At 42.3% G+C, this 24,457-nt stretch overlaps 1 protein-coding gene across 6 annotated transcripts in view; it reads right to left on the bottom strand.

The window, feature by feature from the left end:
- The window catches only part of ATP8A2 (ATPase phospholipid transporting 8A2), a 631,188-nt gene that overhangs the window by 463,203 nt on the left and 143,528 nt on the right, over nt 1-24,457 (bottom strand). For all 6 annotated transcript variants that reach the window (XM_005286691.4, XM_065581436.1, XM_005286690.4 and 3 more), the window contains 7 exons: nt 23,875-23,986; nt 21,472-21,637; nt 16,840-16,967; nt 15,441-15,518; nt 10,329-10,417; nt 9,186-9,230; nt 6,090-6,165 (listed from right to left, as the gene is read on the bottom strand). In XM_005286691.4, the coding sequence (XP_005286748.2) occupies nt 6,090-6,165; nt 9,186-9,230; nt 10,329-10,417; nt 15,441-15,518; nt 16,840-16,967; nt 21,472-21,637; nt 23,875-23,986 (694 nt within the window). The remainder of the gene's footprint in view (nt 1-6,089; nt 6,166-9,185; nt 9,231-10,328; nt 10,418-15,440; nt 15,519-16,839; nt 16,968-21,471; nt 21,638-23,874; nt 23,987-24,457) is intronic.

The following is a 24,457-nucleotide window of genomic DNA, read 5'->3' as shown; positions in this document are numbered from 1 at the left end:
TGAAAAAGAAAACAATACACCTAGTACATAGATGGTTAGTTTACTTTGTATATTTGTTTTATACTGTGAATATTTTAATAGTTAAGAATGGAATTTGGCTCCCATCATTAGACCCCTATGGGATTGCATGGGTACATCTTAGAGCAGAATTTGGATCCATCCTGAGCAAATACCAGTAATCATCTAATTTATTATTACACCGGAGAGCAGAGACTACATTCAAGGACATGAACAGATGGTGTATCATCAAAAAGAAATGTGAGAAATGGAAATTTTATTGTCCAGGAGGTTACATGCAGTTGCTGTGTTATTTCTAATGAAAGCGGTGAAACTTATACCCCCATCTCCACAAAATATGCAGCCTACTGGATTCTCATTTCAGCATCTGTTGCTGCAAGCCTTTGATGTCCACATAACAAATATATTACCTAGCCTATTATACATTTTCACAATTTCTTTCCATCTGAACCTGCCTTCCCCCGCATCATAGGTTTTAAGTGCCACCTCCTCCTCTATTTGGCTTGTATGAAGCCAATTTAATTTGTTGCTGTCTTTATGTTTTCACAGTTTACAATGGATTACATGGCAACCTCCCAATTCTATAGCAACAGATCACCAAACAGTGAGGCCTATCGCTTCAGCTCTTTCACACAGCTGCCATTTGTTTTCTTGCTATATTGTTCCAGCACTGACACAATAAATAAATGAAGACTGAGACAGAATCAAAATACTACCTCAGAATTATGTGCAAAGATCCTCATGTTCATTAACAACTTCTGTGGTTAGAATTCTGATTCTCCGTTTGAAGTGTACCCCCTGCCCACACAGACTATCAGATTCTGCATTATTCGTTATGGTTTTCATTTAATAGAGGAGAACCCAACCATTCTGTTGCTGAAATTCTAACAGCCCCTTGAAATTCCTTGTTTAGCCCTTGGGCCATGCCCCAGCACAGATGCCACCACTGCTTTAACTCTTGATTCCCCCCCCCCCCCCGCCCTCCTGCTGCCCTCACCTTCTTTTAGTCCCATTTTTCTTTTTTATATATCTGGACATTTTTCTACTTTTTTATTTTGCCCTTTATCTTGTTTTGCTCCCCATCTGCCCACTAGTAGCTCCCACTCTTACCAGCACCATTGCTTCCAACCTTCTTTCTCCCAGGCACCAGTTATTCCTATCCAATCATGTTAACCCTAATTTTAATGTTTGTGCTTAGAAGTAGAAATCTATTTCTTTTCAAGTTTCACCCTAAAAAGAGACACCCCCCTATGGTATATGCAATCCTTACCAAAGCACGCCCGGGCCCAGATCCTCAGCCCATATACATTGCATCCAATGCACACATGCAAGTCTGGATTTTAAAACACATGTAGAAACATGCTCACAAAAATCCAAATTTGCAAGTATGGTGATGCCTTCATTGGGTTATGTGTGGGGAACTGAACCCAGGACCACCTGATCTAAAAGCATGACCCTTTACTGCTTGAGATAAAGGGCAGGGTCTGTTAAATTAGGAGGCAGCGGCAGACTTACAAAACCTCATTATGTTGTCTGGCCACTAGAGGGGGAACAAAGACTCAGGCTTTGTTAATACTGGGTCCTCTCTGCCAGCAGAGCGGGTGCTGCGTACACAATTTAATTGTTGTGGATTTGGAAATCTGCACCTGTATGCCACAGCGGGTAGAGCACCATTATTTCTATCCCCAAGAATCTCCAGACAGATACAATGACAAAAAAATGTAACAGAAAAAAGACTTTAAAATGCATCTCTAACTTGGTAGTGACATTTAATGTTAGATCAACTCCACGGTTCATAACATTTCCAGAAAGGAAGTAGATTGACTTATTTTTCAGTCAGTTTGTTCATAAAGACTTACAAAACATTTTGCAGGGTCACATGATATGTATTTACTACCCACAAGATAACAGTTCTACCACCAGCACAGCTAGCAAAATAATTACCCATTTTAGTCCCATGTGGGCTTGGGTCTCACCATTGCTAAATGCCTTTGAATCAGTGGTTTTCAACCTTTTTTCATTTGCAAACCCCTACAAAATTTCAAATGGAAGTGCGGACCCCTTTGGAAATCTTAAACAGTCTGCAGACTTCCAGGGGTCCATGGACTAGAGGTTGAAAACTACTGTTCTAAATGCAATATGACAAGAACAAGTATTACTTCTCATGTCTACCACACTTCTTTGAGGCTCAGTCCTGTAAAATGCTGGGCACCCCTGAAACATGAAGTCACTAGGAGTTGAAGGTATTCAGCACCCTTCAAGCACAGACATAGAAAGAATTCATATCTGACCTTTCTCAACATCCAAACAAAACTCATTTTCCTCTAACTGTCATGGTCTGAAGGTCCCACAAACATGGGAGAAGATGGTTTGTTTGTTTAACAAATTGCCAGCCGTTACCGAATATCTGTTGTTTTTTTTAAATTGCACATATCAATGAGAAGGAAGTGGAGCAGGCGTGCGGACAACCAGCTTTTTTGAAAATTATTCTTTTTCCTCCCAAACCATGGCAATTTCTTATTGTTTGTGTGCTGATGAGTGGGTAAAGTTTGGGCTGAAGCAGTTATTTCCTGAAAAGTGTCTCAGTCCCCTGAAGCCTCCTACAGACTCTTAAAAACTGCAGTATATCCGCACCTGTGTGTTTTATTGAGATGAAAGTCTAGAAGTGTAGAAAACGATGCAGTATTTTTTTATGCCTGTGATAAAACAGAACAGAGTCAGGGCATGGGGGCTAGTTCTCAGCTCAGCGTTGTGGGTATTTACTGTGCATGTGTAACGCCGACAGACCCCAGTCATGGGTGGGTGGGATGGGACCTCTGGAGCTTAGTGCATGAGCCTCTACCGCATGAGCTAAAAGCCAACTGGCTGTTAGCTGAGGCTGTAGAGCAGAGTCATTTTATCTCTCTCTCTCTCTCTCTCTCTCTCTCTCTCAGTGGTCTCAGTGCCATTAGGTGAGACAGAACAGCACACCCAGAAGGTTTGTGGGTTACACATACACAACTTTGAAGTTCCATCAATCGATTTTACCCAGTTTATAAACAGTTTAACATACTCAGCAAACATTATTTTAAGTCCTTGAAAAGTCAGCTACTTCCATTCTAATAAGAATTTAGGGCTTTCTTCCTAAGGATACAGCCTGTATAATCTCCTTGATGCTGTGGCAAAAAACATCCAATGGAAGCAGCTGTGAAAGGCAAATATGGGCATTCTTCCCCCAAAACCTAATGAAGAGGTCATGCGAATCCTTCCATATATGTCAAGTGACAGTGAATTTTTTCTCCCAGAAAACTTTCTACAGAATAATCTTTCTACAGAATAATCAATCTAATTGATTGACAGTCAAAATTGGATTTGTCCATCAGTCAATATTCAGAGTTAGCAATGGACCAAAAGAGCTAAGAAATTTAAAGAAGATGCACGTGGACAGCAATGTCCCCAGATGATGGAGAACATTCTCCTGGGATATAAGATAGACTTGCAACCTTGGACTGGGAAGTCTGTGTGAAATCAAGGGCTATGCTAATGAGTGAGCACATGTGTATATAGTGTTTGTGAAAAGCAATCACAGATTGCTGTAGAGACCAAGGTCCACAAGTTATGCACAAAACACATACAGCACAGGCAGACAATACCAGCTTCCCCATAATGCTCCATCAGTGTTGCTCAATCCTTAGTTTAAGGGACCACTTCTAAGGTTGAGAGAGTAATTCAGTCTCCCCAATCCATTTGAATTGGCCTTTCCTCAAGGACTACTAATGAAGGCACCAATTAGTGTAAATTGTGGCATCCACCGAACGATACATTTCTCATAGACCATTGAGCTGCCATCAGATGGCATACACTCATTCCAGACTGACACCATGTCTACACTACAAAATTAAGTTGATCTAACTTATATCAGCGTACAGCTGCTGCAGTAATTACATCACCTGTGCGTGTCTACACATTGCTCCCTGTGTCAGCAGAGTGTGTCCTCACCAGGAGCACTTGTATTGACTGTACTGTCACTGTGAGGCCCTGTGGAACAGCAGGGGTGGGGCCATGGGGAAGAGCCAGGGAGCCCCCCCCCCCGCGGCAGCTCCCCACCTCCCCTCCGCCCGGGGAGCCCCCCGGCGGCAGCTCCCCACTCCGCCCTGCGGTGCCCCTGCGGCAGCTCCCCGCCCCCCCTCCGCCCAGGCAGGCCCCCCTGCGGCAGCTCCCCGCCCCAGCTCACCACCGCTCCGCCTTCTCCCCTGAGCATGCAGGCGCCGCTCCACTTCTTCCGCCTCCCAGGCTTGCCGCGCCAATCAGCTGTTTGGCGCAGCAAGCCTGGGAGGAGAGGAGAATTAGAGCAGGGGCGGCGTGCTCAAGGGAGAAGGCGGAGCAGAGGTGAGCTGGGGCAGGGAGCGGTTCCCCTGCATGCTCCCCCCCATTACTTGCTGCGGGCAGCCCTCCCCATTCTCCCCTACCCCAGCTCACCTACACTCCAGTCCACTGCCTTCCCTGAGTGAGCTTTTTGGCGCCTCCAATCACTTGGCGCCCTAGGTGGCTGCCTAGTTCACCTAGTGGTTGCACTGGCCCTGGATGCAGCATGAGAAAGGGCACTAAACTGTGGGCTTCTATGGTAACAACACTTCTGGGTTTTGCCCTGTAGGTGGAGGTATTCACATACTTTTGCTTGATCAGAAAAACTGTATGCCTTTTATGGGATCTGAAACTTAAATTTGTATAGTCATTTTTTGCAGACCCCTTAGACATAGTCTGCAAACCCCTAGGGAACAAGAGACCACAGGTTGAAAACCACTGATCTAATGAATACAAATCAGAAGAATGTAAAGATACCTAAACTGGGCTGTGGTGATGTGCATGGGACAGGAGCTTTTCTTGATGCAGTTTACTGCAATGCAGGGTCAAGTAAAAGAATAAAATATATTCTGCTGGCTGGATTACCTCTCTGATGAATAGATGGAAACTGAAATCCACAAACATCTGCAGACTCCATGATAATACATTATGCCATTGATCATTATTAAGTCATTAAACCTTCAGGCATTCATATTATGTTGTAATTATAGTTCTGAAGTATTAGAAGGTGTAAACAGAAGAGAAAGTCATGCAGTTGTGCACAATGTCTCCTTAAAGCTTTTTTTAATAAAAAGATTCCTCACCAAATAATACTTTAAATACTGTACTTTAAATATTGTATAATTACTAATACTAATCTGACCATTTTTATTTTTTTAAGCTTGGCACCCATTAGTTTACAAAACCAAAACCTAGTTAGAGTGGTAGCAGTCTCTGAGATACTAAAGAGAAAGGCAAGGGCCAACATTTTCAAAAATGAATTTGGGTAACTCAATGTTTAGATTTCAGAAAGTGCTGAGTTACCACCTGAGGAAAAAAGGCCCTTTCAAGACACCTCCAGTTGGGCACCCAAACCTGGGCCACCTAAATCACTAGTCACTTTTAAAAGAAAGTCTTAGCCTAAGTTCATTTTGTTATTAAACTTCCTCTCACGCAGGTCCATATAAGTTAATTCCAGAGTCTGCCTTTGGGATAGTGCAGTATTTAGTGAGACCTGCAGAAAGCACCATGCTGCCAGTATCAAGGACCAATATTACAAGAATCAATACTTCTTTCAATGGAAGTAAATTGTTTCTGATAGCACAATATCTATGGAACATCTCTGAAAAATCTAGTATTACTGAACCTATAAAATCTCTCTCAGTGGTTAGAATTCTTACCATCCCATATTATAAAACTACATCTGTTAACAGAAACTAGCTGGTACCCATATAAAAGTCACCGTTTGGTCAGAGTTCAACATCAGAAGTAGCACTCCCTCCTCTTTTTTACTCTTCCCCTTTAGTTCTCCATTTCTTCTCCCTTCTCATCTCTACTCAACTACTTTTCTCCCCCACCTTCCTTTCTTTAGGTGCTTCTATCCTCGGTAGAATGCACCAGTAGTAGGTGACATGATCATACACACTTGAGCAAATCTGCCAGTGACCTTCCATCCCAGGGAGAGCAGACAGAAAGACCTAGCATATTTTTGAGACATAAGTTAAGTAATATTTGAGAACTAGACTTACATGGTCACTTTCAATATTCTGCAACAGCCGTGGGTCATCAAATTCGCATGATTCACTGGTAGAAGGAGGTAACTGGCTGTGGAGCAAGAAAAGGGATTATTACATTTAACACTACAATGGCAACATTTTCTTTCCCATTATTAATATAGACCTCATCAGGAAATATTAAAGGGACAGCATCAACTAAAAAAAGAAAATCACATTACTGTCTAAAAACATATTATCTACTATTATTACAAGTAGCACCTAATATTATTGTAAGTGAAAGGGAGAAGCAGGGAGAAATACTTGTCTTTATTTTCAGTTTATTTTGTTCATTTTACAGCAATTTGCCCATCAGCATTTTCACTCTTTCTCCTGTATAGTCAGTGCTCCCTGTTTGTGGGTCTTTCACTCATCAACAGAAGAAAGAAAAATGTTTTAAAAAACAGGAAAAATGTAGCTGTAAAACCTCAGAAATTGGTAGGAGACACAAGGCAGGTGTAGTATCAAATGTTACTTTTAAATATGTGTGACAGACCCAGACCAGTGGGGTACAGGAGTCTAGAAGAGGGCAAATATACTGGTCACTGGATGAGTAGTTTTCTGTTCCCTGAGTGACCAGAGCAGGGGCTGCACTAGAGTAATCAGTAACCTGCTAGAACCAGTTAAAGCAGGCAGGCTAATTAGGGCACCTGGAGCCAATTAAGAAGAATCAATTAAGGCAGGCTAATCAGGGCACCTGGGTTTTAAAAGGAGCTCACTTCACTTTGTGGTGTGAGTGTGAGGAGCTGGGAGCAAGAGGCACAAGGATCTGAGAGTGTGCGGGTGTGCTGCTGGAGGACGGAGGAGCACAAGCATTATCAGACACCAGGAGGAAGGTCCTGTGGTGAGAATAAGGAAGGTGTTTGGAGGAGGCCATGGGGAAGTAGCCCAGGGAGTTGTAGCTGTCATGCAACTGTTACAGGAGGCACTATAGACAGCTGCAGTCCAAAGGAGCCTGGGCTGGAACCCAGAGTAGAGGGTGGGCCTGGGTTCCCCCCAAACCTCCCAATTGACCTGGACTGTGGGTTCTCCCAGAGGGGAAGGTCTCTGGGCTGTTCCCCAACCCACGTGGTGAATCTCTGAGGCAAGAAAATCTGCCAATAATTATAAGTGCAGGACCCACCAAGATAGAGGAGGAACTTTGTCACGCATGTTTGAGATTACTAGATTTTGTTTGAAATGGACTAGATTTAAAGTTGATTGTGTTCCTTTGAATTAGGTTGCTTTGTTTAATTTAAAAGTTTTGATTTTTAACCATCTCAAAATTTATCATTTCTCTCTCTCAATCTCTACTCCTCTCCATCTATCTTTACTACAAACAGTCTCTTTTGGGATGTTTCATATCAATAAAACCTGCCTGAACTTTTCAAGTTGTCCTGTAGGCTCATGCTTATGCAGTTGAATGATGCTAACACAGTATAGCACTGCCCAGCACACTTTCAGTAAAGAATCCTCCGTGGTGCTGTAAAGCAGAGGCTGGGAAACACTGTGTTGATTCAAGATGCAGCTTTCCCTCCTCTCTTGTAGGTAACACTGTGTCGTGTGTACTACGGTAGCAGCAAGAGAGGGCACATCAGAGAGATGGAAGGGAGCAATTGCAAGGGGGAGTGGAGAAAAGTGTAAAAAGGTGGTGGAGGGGAAAAAACTTGTAGAGAAAGGGGGGGGGGGAAGAGAAAAAAATGCAAGAGGAAGGTAAGAAGGAAGAGCAGAGGAAAAGGAGACCATGGGGGACGGGGAAAGAAACAACAAGGAAAGAAATAGGATGTGGGCAAAGAAGAGAAAGATGGTGGAATATTGATGGCAAAGAAATGAACAGAGGAGGAAATGGAAGGAAAAACAGAAGAAGGAGAGGCAGAGACAGAAAATCCACCCCACCAAAAGTAGCACCTCATGTCAGTTAGACAGGAAGTGCTTCTTCCTTCCTTAGAGGCCACTTCAGGACCTGGAAAGAGGCAGGATCAATAGGGAAACCCAACTCACTTGGCCAAAGGTAAGAAAAATTAAATCAAAATGAAACCAACACCAGTAAGGAAAGAGGGAAGAGGCTCAACATTTTGGGCAGAAAGGGAATTGCATCCTGTTTTCAACTGTTTCCTCGGACAGAAACTCCAATGTACACCTTCCTCATCGCTAACCTATATTTGTCATTAACAGCCAGTTCACACCCTTCCTCTGGCATCTCTTCTTTCCTGCCTCATTTCAATCTGAATCAGTGGCAGTGACAGTTCTTGCCTAAAGCTCCCTGCCAGGGTTTCACCATGAGATCACTCTGGAGGCCTACACAGACTCCTGCTTCCTATTTTTTTTCTATTAAAAAAACCTCTATTTTAAACAAAAGACAGCCTCTTGTCATCTGCCTAGATATTTCCATTCAGACAGTTCTTGATCAGATTGCAAGTTAACATAAGAACATAACAGCCATACTGGGTCAGACCAAAGACCCATCTAGCCCAGTATCCTTCCGACAGTGGCCAATGTCAGGTGCCCCAGAAGGGATTGAACAGAACAGGTAATCAACACGTGATCCATCCCCTGTCGCACATTCCCAGCCTCTGGCGAACAGAGGCTAGGAACACTATCCCTGCTCATCCTGACTAATAGCCATTGGTGGACCTATCCTCCATGAACTTATCTAGTTTTTTTAACACTGTTATAGACTTGGCCTTCACAACATCCTCTGACAAAGAGTTCCACAGGTTGACTATGCGTTGTGTGAAGAAATACTTCCTTTTGTTTGTTTTAAACCTACTACCAATTAATTTCATTTGGTGACTCCTAGTTTGTGTTATGAGAAGGAGTAAATAACACTTCCTTATTTACTTTCTCCACACCAGTCATGATTTTATAGACCTCTAGCATATCCCCCCTTAGTCATCTCTTTTCCAAGCTGAAAAGTCCCAGTCTTTTTAATCTCTTCTCATACGGCAGCTATTCCATACCCCTAATCATTTTTTGTCATGCCTTGGGCTTTCCCTTTCTGGCTCTAAACTTTGGACAAACGATCTTTCATTTATATGTGTTAGCTGTCTTCCTTTGTATAGTCCCAAACTAGTTCCAGTCAATGATTATTACCTAAAGTCTTCTGATGAACGTTCTCTTTCCAACTCCGGAAAGTGACTAAAAGAAGGAAAAAATGTATAGTTATTGTCTAGTTTGATAAAAGAAAGGGAGTACATGACAACATAGAACTAAGTGGTTAAAAAAATCAGGTTTGAAACACCAATACCCTGGAAACATGTTCATCATCTTGTAGCAGAGATTTAACCTTCCTCCTTCCAAAGATTTCAATTAAATACCATGTAACGTAACCTGAAAGGCTATTTTGGATGGGACCTTAAATACTGAAGACACTTCCTGCTTTCCATCGACATTAAAGGATAGATTTTTAAGGAATCAGAATGCTAGGGACATGCCCCAAAATGCACTAGTAACGGTAGATCTAATTTGTACAAGCAATTACCATGACAACATGTACAAATGGCCAGATAAGCAACTGATATCAAATGGGGCAATTCATATACCTTCACAAGAGCTTTACAAACTGGCAGACCACATAAAGTATAACCAGTTTTTTAGGAGAAGCAAAATAGAAGAAATTAAAGACATAATATACTTTGTTATAAAAACGTGGCCACAGAAGATTCCATACTGGGGATTATGCACCCCTGCACAGGTTCCCAGGAGCTAGAAACCAAATTGATTCTTTGTATTAAAAATAAACAAACCCAACGATTTAAAGCAGACAGCATAAAAATGAGAAGTAGTTGCCCTTTCTGGGGGAGTGTTACCAGACAAAAGAATGAAGAATTGGTCGTCAAATATGAACTATGGGCTAAATCCTAGTTCAGCTGAAGTCAATGATTTTAGTTGGATATGGTCTTGACCCAACATTTGGTTCCCCTAAGGAAAACCTATGATGAAAGGCCTGAAACTCATTTAGCACCACTTGTTTCATTCTAACCAGTTAGGTAAGAGGAAGAAGAGAACACCTTATTCAAACAAACCTTTCCACCATCACATTTAAATTATTTCAACCTCTGCATTCCATAATTCACGCTGCAGGAGAAACTAACAATTTATTTTATGGGCACAAAAATGAATTTCTATTAATACAACCAAACAGTTAAATTTAATTTTGTTACAGAACAGAATACCAATTTGCAGAATTAATAAAATTAATTATTAAACTATGGAGTTTATAGAAATAGTACCTACCCGTATGTCACTCCAGCAATACTACATTTCTTGAAGTTCATAATATTGCATGTTAGAGTGCCTGTTTTATCAGAAAACAGGTATTTTACCTAGAATACAAATGAAACAATTGTAGCAAGTTCACAAGATTAACTTTCATAGAAGCACAGTCCAAACAAAAGGAAAATATACATTAAATCGGGGAAAAAACACAAGAAAGTATGCATGTTTAGGAAATACAGCAGTACAAGCCAATGCAAACTTGTTGCAGTTTGTCAGAGATGATTAGTTCTATCTTACAAAAGCTACAGGCAAATTCCCAGGAAAAACATTTAAAATAAGAGTTAATATTGGTAATGTAGTTCCTCTAAAAATAAGTAAGGACCAGATCCTGAGTGGGTATAAATTGTCAGAGCGTCACTATAATCAGTGGAGCTATGCTGATTTACAGCAGCTGAAGATATAGCGCTAGAAGTTTAAATGAACAAAATGCTAAAAAAAAAGTGTCTATAAATTCTCAGTTAAGGATCCAACACCAATTTTAATTAAAAAAAATTCTGCATGAGGTCCTGTGAACTGCAAATCCATCCATCGCTTACAGGCTGGAGACCAGTACGTCCTCACATTCCTGGTTTGAATCAGAGACCACACTGTCCCATTGCTCGTTTTCCACATATCTGACAGATATTTACCCAAGTCTTGTTTGTCACTTGGCTATGAAAGGCTCCACTGACACCCATCCACACCTTCAATACCACCCTGGAGATCCCACTGTACTCCACCAGCCCTCCAGATGTGTGTTAACCTCCCTAACTTCCAGACACAAGCCAGGCATTCACCTCTACACCTTTATAATAAGGGTATTAATTCCCCTGTACCCAGGGGCGGCTCTAGCTTTTTTGCTGCCCCAAGCATGGCAGGCAGGCTGCCTTCGGCGGCATGCCTGCGGGAGGTCCCCAGTCACGCGGATTCGGCGTACCCGCTTGGAGCGCTGGTGCCTGGAGATGCCGCTGCCTGTACCAGATATAACCTGAAAGGGTCCTACCTTCATACAACAAAAGTCTTATGCTGTTGTGACTTACACATTCAACAGGGCAAACTTAAGTTTCTTTCACAGGACCTTGGCCCTGGATCCTTAACACAATTTCCAGATTTCTGAACACTTCCTTATTTTGTTATTTTAATTTTCCTATGAATCTTGTATTAAGAAAGATCTATTCTCAGCCTTAACTCTATTTTAGCAATGCTTTTGTACTAGGATTTCCTTTAGGTTTATTTAAAAGTAATGTATCAATCCTTTTATACTTATCTTCATGAAGCCTCAAAAGGGGCCTCTAGAACAGACCTGGGCTAATAATGAAAATATATTCATTGTATTAATATCATTTCATATAATTTACATTTCTTGACTATTCAAGAATTATCATGAAATACATAAAATTATTCCATGGATATTATCTGATCAGCCCTAGTTATATGCTCACCAATTACAACTTGTACCTTATGTAACCCTCTTTGGCTTTGAACAACTTAACTGGTAAAGTAAACATTAGAAAGTAGAGCCAGTCCATTCGCACAAGTTTTTATGGAGTCCTAGTATGGAAGTCACATCTGTAGATAAGTCAAACTGTTGATTTAAACAAATTATAAAAATGTCCCTAAGAAGAAAAAGCATTCATAGAAATGGAGGGCTGGAAGAGACCACAACAAGTCAGCTAGTCCATCCTCCCACACTGAGGCAGGATTAAGTAACCCTAGACTATCCCTGACAGGTTTTTGTCTAACCTGTTAAAAATCTCCAGTGATTGCATTTCCACAACCTACCTACATAACCTGATCAATTTGAAAATATAAAAAAAACAAGGCAGTCTTACTCTAAGAAGGAAAAACAGTGTCAACCAATCTGTTTTAAAAACTGCACTTTCAGTAAATCTGTTATGCACAAGCCTAGGACTCTGCTGGGAAAGGGCTTTAGAAAAAAAGGTTCATTATAAATTTTCAATGTAAAGATTTGGCATGTTAAAAAGTAGATAATGAATATACATATCTAACAGTGATGATAATTTTCGAATGCTACAATAGAAATTCTGCCTGTAAGGTCTCCACATTTTCTGGAATTTTATTTTGGGAAAGTTGACTGGGAAGTTCCTTAAGTCTGAAAAATATTCTATTTGTTATTCAGAATTGTACAGAAAAGTTCTGAGCAACCACACATTTTATACTTTAATTAGAACAGGTTGAGACATTATTAATTATTATTATTACTAATTATTTGTACTATCATCGCACCGAGGAGCCCTAGTCATGGACCAGGACCCCAATGTGCTAGCTCCTGTACAAACACAACAAAACAGATGGTCCCTGCCCCGAAGGACTTACAATAAATGCTCTTGCAAGAATGCAAGTGTAATGACTCCACAGGTTTCAAACCTGGGCCAGCGAGGTTCATGGAAGCAGCTTCATACCAGCTCTTCACTTGGCAGTTACTGGCAACAGCTTACCTGAGATCCAGGAAGCCCAGCCCCAGTGGGAGGCGCCATCCCTGAGGCTGGATTGGTGGAGTCCTAGAGCCGCTGATTGGCCTACTGACCCTACTTAAGCCAACAGCAGGACCAAGAAGCCATCTGAACAAGTGGGCTCTGCCCTGCTTTAGACTATGACCTTGTGCTTCCTGCTACCAGCTCCTACTACCTGCTCATGCTTCCCTGGCTTGATCCCTTGGCATTCTGACCTGTCTTTACTCGGGGCATCTGACTTGTGATTTCTGACTTTCAGTTTGTTGCCTACCTCTGACCCATTGGTATCCTGACTTGACCTGTCTCTTGTTCTGATTGCCAGTTTGTCTCCTGCTTCTGACTTCCCAGTATTCCAAACCAATTGATTCTTGACTCCTGTCTCGTGACCATGGACTCTGACTCCTACTATTAGGTTCAGCTGCCCACGACCCAATTGTGACAGTGACTTGCTCTCCACCCAGTTCAGGAATGACTGAATTGGATGAAGAGAGATTCACTAATGTCTTTCTATTTTCCTTGTTGCAGAATAAAGAGTACAACATTTGCACTTGGTGTTATAGGGAGTTAGAAGGTACAGCTAGGATTTAATGAACAATTTAATTAGAGATCCAGAATGCTGAATTAGAATGAAAGCTTTGGGATAAAATCATGCATCTACTGACCTGCGATTAAAAAGCCACCATCGTTCTAAAAACATATGCTGTTGTTCAACTGCAAGTTATGGTGCTTGATGCAGGAATTACTGGGTGAAATTCTATGGTCTGCATTACACAGGAGGTGGAACTAAGATGAGCATAATGGGTCCTTCTGTCATTAAATCTATGAATCTCTCATCTCTAGCAAATACTCTGCACGGAGGTCAGTGAGGGAAGAAACAGCTTCCCACCCCCCAACCTGGTTTCCAAAATTGAGAGCTGTTAACCACATTCACCAGTGTTCAATATCTCATATCTCAATAGACTGCATGCAATCGGTGTGTCGGTAGGACAATGGAGGCACATGTACAAGCCTGCAGACTCAGAGTAGGTTTATGATCTTCTAAAACAGACCTTAATAAAAATTGAGGCAACACTTTAGACCAAACTGTGCCCTCAAATACACTCCAGCAGCTCCTACAGAAATTAACGGGAAGAACACTGACTGAATGCACCCCTGTATTAAAACCCTTCACACTACTGTAACAATCTTTGTACAAAATACACTTTGAGAGATATCATTTGAAAGCTAATAACTCACTGGTCAATAATACTGTGGTGAAATGTGGGTAGCAACATTATATGTAAAGTTATGAAGATAAGCTAAGATGATGATGGAACTGTGTTTATCAGACATGTCTGGGGAAGGGGTAAGCCTGTTTATCAAAGACAAAGGACAAGCTGACACCTCTAGCCAGGTGTCAGCAAAGTTAACCAGTCAAGTGGCCATTCTTTGACAACAAAGGCAGGCAGGGACAGATTGATCTGCATTTTAACAAACAAAAACATGGAACCTCTTTCACCACCAGACTCCATGTCTTTATCCTCAGAGTGGGAAGGAACTTTATCTAGGGGTAGCCATCAGGAAAATGCATTTAAAAGACAGACTGGACTATAAAAGTGAGGGCCAAAACCACCCCAGATATTATTTCTTTCTATCTCTTTCACCCAAGATGACAAAAGCATCAGCTTTTTGGGGAGGGATCCTAACATGAAAATTTGGCAAGCAATGTTGCTGGGAACATGTGGTACAGATTTTACCTAGAACCAAGTCTAGCTCGGAAAGTTTTAGTTACTAGAAAGCGTTTTATCTTTATTTCTCTGGTAACCATTTCTGACTTTACTGCTTTGTACTTGTACTCACTTAAAACCTATCTCTTTGTAGTTAAATAAACTTGTTTTAATCAAAACTATTCCAGTGTTGTTTAAACTGAATGATTTGGGTAACTCCAGTTAAAAAGCAAACTGTTGAATATTGACCCCTTGCAAGGGCAACAGACCTCTGATATCTATACTGTCCAGGAGTGGGTTGGACAGTGCAGAACACACATTTTTGGGAAAAGTCAGGGCAGGGTGTGTTGGGGGTCACCCTGCAAGTGGTAACCAAGGCTAGTGGGAGCTAGGGTGTGAATGGAGTTTTGCTAGTAGGCTGCAGCTATACACAGATACTCAGGGGGTGCCCTGCATGCTCTTTGGCTGGTTGTGAAGGGCCCAGGTTGGGAGTTAAATCAGCAAAGAATTGGGAGCACCCAAGCTTGTAGGGCAAGTGGGGACACAGCCCCTAACTGGTCTGAACTACACCCCAGAATGTGACAAACATACACATTCCAGGGCAGAATTTGGCCCCTTAGACGAGGAAAGATGGTCTTCTGGTTCAGGCACTGAACTGGAACGTAGGAGATTTGGGTTCAAATAGTCTAAGTCAGAGTCAGGAATTAAGTGACTTTGGACAAGTCACTTAATTGTGCTGCACAGCAAGATAATCTACCTGTAAAATAGAGCTTCCTTATCTCAGGGTAAGAGGTGGACCAGAGAAAAGCCTGTAACTATTATAAGAAAATCATTGCCTTTGTATGGTACCTTTTCATGTGTTTCTCCTAAGTTATATGACAAGTACGATATTCCCAATGAGGTTCTCTCACCTGCCCAAGCTCCTCATTAAGGTTTGAAGTTCTGGCCATTGCAGGTGTATCTGTTTCTTGATAATACATATCTATGTCCTGAAAGAAAAGTGAAAACAGACCTAAGATATACAGTTTAATCAACAGTTTAAGTCTCTTCAAGCAACATACTGCATTTGCTGCCCACATGACTTCCAGCCACACTAATGGGAGTGCTGCTGCAGAGCAAAGGCAGAAAATGGTCCTTTGGAGAACAACAGTTTCTCTCAAATGTATCGGTGTAGTAGACATCTTGAAAATGACACCTATTAAAAAACCACTGGCATTTCCTTTGCTGCATGTTCAGCTCAATGCACAAAAAGGGTCAGGAGTCTTAACACAGGGAAAATTCTTTTACAGGATATCAATAATTCTACCCAGAAGACAAATAGTTAAGTCACTGAACTACTGTAGTCCAGACCTCACTTCTAAACAGAAAAACTGCTCACTTATACTACAACCAGTTTTGTTTATATCATTGCATTTAATTGGAATACATTGCAAAAATAGCTACTGCATGTGCCAGTAATCCGAGAAGTAATTTTCCAGATGACTCAGCTTGGAAATGATTCAGTTATACTCACATAAAAATCTCATAGGCAAAATAAATGTAACTTCATCTGGGGTTATCTTTTTTTAGGGGTCTTCTTCTACAGCCACGTTGAAGCCCTGAGGTTGTACACATGCACATATCCAGGCAGATGCATTTTCCCCAACTATACACCCTCCAGGCACATCACAGCCATCATCTTTATACCCAAAGGGACTGAACGGAAATCCATATGAAAACTACCACTTCAGTTCCTTACCTGACCAGAGAAGTCACTATTTAGTGACATGAGCCACTCCCAACCTGCACTCTGTGGACAAACATTGCAGCTCAAGCATCACCAGAGTGAAAGTGACCTGACCATTTTACTTTCAGTGGCCCCCAGGGTTCTGAATAGGATAACTGAAAAAATGACAAGATACTGGTCATTTTTCACTCTGCTGAATCTTAGTAAACCTATAAGTTGCAGAAGAGTCACTACAGCTGTTTGCCAAAAGGCTCAGGAAGATGACACTACCTGTTCACACTCATTTCGTGTTCAGAAGGCTTCCCTAGCAACCGAAAGCGCTAAAAGCTATTCTTAGAAACTGCAGAAGTGGATGGCATTCATGTACGGAACCTTTCTACAGGCAAGTGGTGTTTTCAAGCCCTGGTAACATGGACCAGTAAACTAGCATTGAACAGATTCACTGAACTATTAATTGGTCTTGCCAAAGGCAATAACTAAAGAGACACTGACAAAAAGGTGAAAACCCTTAAAATTAAATTTGTCCACTAATGTGACATTCAAAACCGCAATTTATTATCCAACTTTTTGTTCTTGCAACTTACCCAGTTTATAAAAAGAGCCTGAGTAAACTTGACGACTTCCAGGGTCACCAGCAGACTGATGGGAATGAGGTTGTTGTACAAGATTATGAATGTCAGCAGATTGTATCCAAAATTGACATAGAGCTCTTCTGTGGACCGAAAGGTATAGGATAAGGTCACTAACAAGGCACGTGTTTGTATTCAATCATGCATGCATTTTTACAGTGTTAATACGGTGGAGAGTTTCCCATTTTAAACCAATGGCATAAATAGATGAACATCTATTTTCTCTCCACAAAACAGACCTTTTCAATTTATTGACTTTATTCAATTTATTGAAAATGGCTAGACTGTGTCTACCCTCATGTGGATAGGTGAGGGCTCAAGGCATTTTCCTTCTACCTTGAGCCCCTACACAGGAGACAAACAAAATCTTGCTTCTTGCTTTCATGGCACACAAGATTCCAGTGCAGAAAGCAATGCTAGCAATAGGTAGGGCAAAACTAAATCCAGGTCATGGCCCTGCCCCACTCCTCTCCTGCCAGCATGCTTCATTCTTTTGAAGGTTGTAGACAATGCTGTTTGTGTGCACTCCTGGACACCATGGTCCTTATCCTGATCTCACTTACACCAGTACAAATTCAGGACAAACTCCAGTTAACTTTCTGCAAAACAATGTAAAAAATGGTTCAACGGAGATCAGAATCAAGCCCATTATGACTGCCTCAGACACAATGCCCCCAGGAGCTGTCATGGCGCACAGAACTTCTTTATCCCAGTTCCCCTGCCATAACAAGTGCTCAGATAGCATGGTGTAAGAACCTGAATAGAATAAAATAGAACTGAAAAGTGAAAATCTCACCCAATGTTTGTTTTAAAAGATGATAAACAAAAGAAGACTTTTTACCTAAAATGTCTAAATATGGGACAGAAGTTATTTTCTACACCAATAAAAGATCAAAGCTGGTTTGAAATTCTCCCAATATTGTAACGAAGTATTCATATATGACGGGGCTGCTGGCAGGGCATCTGCTGTAAGACCTCCTGAATTTGCTCCCCCTACTTGATCCAAAACAGCCTGAATCTGGTGACCTTCCAGGCACACTGCAAAACACTTCTGTTTGAGGGCATTTGGGGGAAGGGCTGAGGATAGTCTTCCCAGAGTGACAAAGAGGTGAAAAGGTGGCTGACTGGCAAAGTTCCTTGTTGAATGATTATTCTAATGCTGCTTGGGTTTTACTGTAATATTAATTACACGTTAGGGTGCCTAGAACTTGTAGAGGTGTTTTTTAAAATTGATATATACATGCACATATTTAGTGTCCTACCAAATTCACAGCCATGAAAAACGTGTCACGGACCATGAAATCTGGTGTCCCCACTGTGAAATTTGGTCTTTTGTGTGCTTTTACCCTATACTATACAGACTTCATGGGGGAGACCAGTGTTTCTCAAATTGGGGGTCCTGACCCAAAAGGGAGTTGGAGGGGGTTATTTTAGGGGGGGGGGTCATGATATTGCCACCCTTACTTCTGTGCTGCCTTCAGAACTGGGTGGCTGGAGAGTGACGACTGTTGGCCGGGCATCCGACTCTGAAGGCAGCGCCCCACCAGCAGCAGCGCAGAACTAAGGGTGGCAACAGCATATCATGCCACGCTTACTTCTGCGCTGGTGCCTTCAGAGCTGGGCGGCCGAAGAGTGGCGGCTGCTGACTGAAGGCCCAGCTCTGCAGGCAGCAGCACAGAAGTAAAGGTGGCAATACCAAATCCAGATGCCCAGCTCTGAGGGCAGCGCCGCCACCAGCAGCAGCGCCGAAGTAAGGGGAGCAGTACCGCAACCCCCCCCCACAATAACCTTGTGACTCCCCCCCCCCACACACACACACACAGCTCCTTTTTGGGTCAGGACCCCTACAATGACAACACTATGAAATTTCAGATTTAAATAGCTGAAATCATGAAATTTACAATTTTTAAAATCCTATGGCTGTGAAATTGACCAAAATGGACTGTGAATTTGGCAGGGCCCTACACATATTACATCAGCTTCAGAAAAGGGGAAAGGCTAGCTGTGCTATGTGCACACTGTGTGAAACATGAGATTTAGATTTGTGAGTAACTGAGTTTATTCTCAGTTCTGTAAGCAGGTTACTAGAAGTGCAATATTCCATATTACAGTCCAAAGGGATCTGGTAATCCTGTATACATGCCATCTGTCCCCACTGAAGAACTACGGGTATTATTTCTAGCAGCACATTTTCACTCTGACTCTCCAAAAAGCTGGTTTTGTTCCACATATTTCAATAGAATGAGAAGGTGTGTCCCAATTATTTTCACCAAACATCTGTATTTATAGCTTCCAGTGTTGGCAAGTTTGGTAAACTATTCACTCCGGTGAGAATTGAAAAAAAGATCACAATCAAAGAGATGTGTAATTAAAACTAAATAAGGTATCTAAATAAAATGGTTTTACCAGCAGTGAATATGCTAGATAAGTTGCCCAAATAAATGCAAAGAAGTAACAAGTACAAATGAGCTTAAGAAAAACAGTCATTTAAGAGTATGGGAACTGAAGAATCCAGGCAAATGAATCTGAGAAAAAACTGAAGAGGCAGAAATGAGAGCCAGAGATGAACACTCCTGAAGCTTTGAAACCTAGTTTAAATCTAAATTTGTAAATGGCTCAATATTTATGCCAGGCTGAACCAAAATCTGGGTCCAAATGCTTCTGAACTTGGGAGTGTTTAAAATCCAGATATGGAGAAGAATTTTCTGCAGCTTGGATCAGTCTCTAAGGAAAACCAAGAGGCAAGCTGAATGGGCAAAGAAACTTTTTTCTACCCAGACATTTGTGAGAATTAGGCACTCTGGTTAGGCACCCAGGTTTGAAGTTTTGGTTCTGAAAGAATGAAGTATACTCCCTTTTTCTGACAATAAGAAAGAATGACTGGTTCTGTGTGTGTAACTCACGAGACTGCTTTGAAAATGCATCTCCCTAGGTGAGACAATACTTGTGGGCGATATCTTGACTTCAGGAATGATACTACATTGATTTCAGCAAAGTTATTCTCAATTTACACCAGTTTGTGAGATCAGTCCCTATAACTTTTGAGTACTCTCCATTACAAATCATATTCCGTTTGTTTCTCTTCATCACTGCTTCTTCCAGTCATTTACATATCTTGTGTTTCATATTTTTCCTGTGTAGAATTTTTATTAAATCTGGCAACACAATTTTTTTTTAAAAAACAATCTCTAGTAGCAGTAACAGTGATTAACATGGAAAGAACATGATTGACATAAACTGAAGTCAAAGCTAGTCCAATGAAGAATGGGTCTTGAGATCTATATAGCCTGCTATCAATACCACTCCACTCCTCCTCAGTAAAGGTAGCATAATTGCAGTTCATCTGAAACAGATGACAGCTCAGCCATTGCTAGCAGTTTTACCACTACCAGTAAAAGATTTACACAATTCCAGTGACATTTATTTATTTAGGTCTGCATCCCAAGATAGTGCCAGTAACACAATAGCCACTGTCTGACACATTTTCTAGGTGATTGTAATATAAATGGAAATGCCAAAAATCTCTCTCCTGCAGAATGACTTATATTCTGTCTTGATGTGTTTTCACAATATCTGTATCTTTGTGTTACTATTTAATCTCATAAGTAAATACAGGTAGCAAAAAGGAAGTAAAATGGAGTCCTTAAATAAAACACACACACTATACAGGATCAGAGTTTTGCAATTGCAAAATTACCCCTCTCTGTTGTAAACTAGAACAGCCTGGTCCAGCAAATACAAAGACAGCAATAATACTTAATCTGTGAACATTAATCTTCAGGATATCCATATAGGGGAGCTCATCAGCTCCAATTTATAGATGGGCTAACTAAAACACAGAGAGACAGATCCTCAGCTGACATAAATCAGCATTAAATTAAAGTCAGTGGAGTTGTGACATTTTACACCAGCCTAGGATCTGGTGAAAAGAGGTTGTGGCTGAAGTATGTAGACGAAAGGATTGATCGACGGAAAGGAGGCTGATACCACAAATCCTGTACCCAATTCAGTAAGTTACAATGCCCCAAACAATTTCTCATAATTGAAATAAGGAGCCTTTCGGTCATCTTTGAGTGGCATTTTGCACCACTGTATGAGGCACCTGGTATTTAACTCTCCATCAGTGGTTTGAGCATTGGCCTGCTAAACCCAGGGTTGTGAGTTCAATCCTTGAGGGGGCCATTTAGGGATCTGGGGCAAAAATCTGTCTGGGGATTGGTCCTGCTTTGAGCAGGGGGTTGGACTAGATGATCTCCTGAGGTCCCTTCCAACCCTGATATTCTATGATCCCACTTTATTTTTGGACAGCTGCCTAGCAGCATTCTCAGACCTTGGGAGGGGGGAACATCTTGCATCCCTCAACAACACATTCGCAGGCAAGCTGGGCTCCATAGTTACTGCAGTCTGTTTCTAGAATACATTGTCAAATAAAGTTAGCTGCTGGCTTTGATTTTTATTTATGGGCCTCCTTTCTGCATTTATTTGGCAAAGATAAATGGCCTGGCATGCTCTGTAGAATCCTCGAACTTTATGAGCTCTCACTGTTTTAACACACAGACAATGGACCACCTGCAATCAAACTCTCACCATTTGAGCCAAGGTACCAGATGACTTCACCGTGTGTTCTGTTCCATAGTAAGGCACCCACAGAACTCACAAGGGCCATGACCAGAAGGATGCAGAATAAAACCAGAATCTGCATGTTGGTCACCTTCTCCACATTTGATCTCTTCAAAGGGGCTTTGGTTGAATTCTGAACAAAAGTAGAAACAGCCTTGAGAACTGATTTAAGTATGGCGATAACAATAGCAAATGGTGAGAAAAACTGCTAAATAATATTACAATAACTACAAAGGTGGGACTGTTCTCCTTAGTTCTTCTGTGCACAGTTCATTTTCAGAGTCTTAAAACTGTGGATTTAGCTACTTTGTTCTCAAACTCCATCCCCAGCCAGTTAAATATATTATTTATGCAAAGTCTATGACTAGGGCCCCTAGCCACTATGGTGGTATTATACACATACACACAGAGACTAACAGACTACTGTTGTGAGTCAGACTTAGGGGACATGTACTATACTCAATCTCTTCTGGAAGCTGAGCATACTCCCTCCAGCCTATTCATCCCACTCTGATGGCCAAGGCAGGTAAAGAACAAGGCCATGTCCCTGCCTCTGAGGATCTAGCTCAGGGGTGGGCAAACTTTTTGGCCCGAGGGCCACATCTGGGTATGGAAATTTTATGGCAGGCCATGAGTGCTCACTAAATTGGGAGCTGGGATGCAGGAGCGGGTGAGGGCTCTGGCTGGGGGTGCGGGCTCTGGGGTGGCACCAGGAATGAGGCGTTCAGAGTGAAGGAGGGTGCTCCGGGCTGGGACCAAGGGGTTCAGAGGGCGGGAGGGGGATCAGGACTGGGGCAGGGGGTTGGGGCACAGGAGGGGGTCGGGGTGCAGGCTCTGGGTGGTGCTTACCTCAAGCAGCAGAGGCACGGCCAGGCGGCTCTGTGTGCTGCCCTGTCCGCAGGCGCCACCCCTGCAGCTCCTATTGGCCACGGTTCCCATCCAATGGGAGCTGTGGGGACAGCACTTGGGATGGGAGCAGTGTGCAGAGCCCCCTGGCTGCCCCTATGTGTAGGAGCCAGAGGGGGGACTTGCCGCTGCTTCTGGGAGCTGCGAGGAGTGGGACAAGCCCCTGACCCCGCTTCCCAGCTGGAGCATGGCAAGCCCTGGACCCGGCTCCACGGCTGGAGCACCAGAGCGGGCAAGCCCCAGATCCCGCTCCCAAGCGGGGGCTCAAGGGCCGGATTAAAACGCCTGGAGGGCCAGATGCAGCCCCCACGCCAGAGTTTGCCCACCCCTGGTCTAGTTCCCAGGGGAACACTAGCAGAGACCAGCAGTTACTGCCCTCAAAAGAATGCAAGGATTGCAATTTTCTCTAGTTTCTGCACAGGGCTCTAAGGGGGAAAATGCTCCCTACATCCTCCCCTCAGCTCTTGTGTACTGCAAGTTTTTAGACACAGTTCAACAGCAGCCAAGTATAGTTCTCTTTTACAGCCTTAAAACTTAAAAGAGCCAAACTAAAGTCTGATGGAACCTGGCTGAATAGAACTACTTGCAGGATCATTAATGCATGGAAAGATTTTAACTGGATTTATTGTTCTAGAAGTAGATAACTTCTTCCAGGATTACAGCCCACAGAAGATTGCTTGTTCCAGAAAGTGAATAGGAGTGTAGTGCAGAGTCACAGTTGACATTACTTCTCCTTAAAAAGAAGAACAGGAGTACTTGTGGCACCTTAGAGACTAACAAATTTATTAGAGCATAAGCTTTCGTGGACTACAGCCCACTTCTTCGGATGCATACTTTACTTCTCTATTCTGCGTGAGAGTCATGGAAAAGCTTGCGTTACCATGGTGTTCTGGGAAGGCTGCAATGGCACTTACTTTATACATTTAGATTTTAAAAAGTTAGTTCTATATATCATGTATAAGGATACGAGTCTGTCACGGAGGTCATGGGTTCTATGATTTTTGGTGATCTCCGCGATTTCAGCCCCAGGCAATGGGACTTCGGCTGTCAGCTCCATGCGGCAGGGCCATCAGCCCTTTGCGGCACGGTGAGCCCTGGGCAGCGGGGCTCAAGCTGTCACCCCCCGCCCTCGTTGGGCCGCAGGGCTCAGGCTTCCATGAATTATTGTTTATTGATGCGACCTGTCTGTGGCTTTTACTAAAAATAACTATGACAAATCTTAACCTTCATCATGTAAAAAATTTATGTTGTAAGCTCTTCCTAGCAGGTACTAAGAGCACATACTGCACCCAGCACTGTGGAGTCCCAATCTCACTCGAGGCTTCTGGATGCTACTGCATTACAAATATAATGACCGACACTTTATTTTGCATAATCAACAAATAAGGACAGGCAGAATACAGAAATAGAGACTACCGATTTCCATCAAAACACACACGAGATTTTATTTCCAATCCATTTTACCTGCATGAGCTTTGTGTCATGTCCTGTGTATACAACAATTCCTAGGACCCATTGGGTGTTTCTAAGCTGTGCACCTCTCAGCAAGATCTGGTCAGGCCCAATGGGAACCGGACTAGAAGCCAAGAACAAAGAAAAAATAAGTACAGATATTTTAAATGACTCTGAAGATATTCTAACCATTCAAGGAAGTTATTTTTCATTATATGAACACATGCTTCTTTTCTTGGATACTCCCCTTTCATATCATTTACAAAACCCAGCACTTTGAAGGAAATTAATATTTAGGGACCTCCAGCATAAATCTGCCACTGCCCACCCATAAATAAATACATTGAGTTCACTCCTCAATTGCATTCCAGTCTCTGCACAGTGCAGCAAGGTGGGGAAGGCTGCAAAGGAGCTGGCTACAGTTCCCAGTTTGGCATCCAGCATGTTATAGAACAGCCTCAAGACTGCCCTAAATAACACCCCAGCTAATGTGATTTCTGTTGAGCAAACGGAGGGACATAAACAGCACAAGACAATTGGCAAACTTTTCAAAAATGAGCCACTAAAAAGACTTTTAATCTCAAAAAGTACTTAG

Source organism: Chrysemys picta, chromosome 1 (genome assembly GCF_011386835.1).
Source record: "Chrysemys picta bellii isolate R12L10 chromosome 1, ASM1138683v2, whole genome shotgun sequence".
NCBI classification, from domain to species: Eukaryota; Metazoa; Chordata; order Testudines; family Emydidae; genus Chrysemys; species Chrysemys picta.
This window is presented reverse-complemented; position numbering and strand designations above follow the sequence as displayed.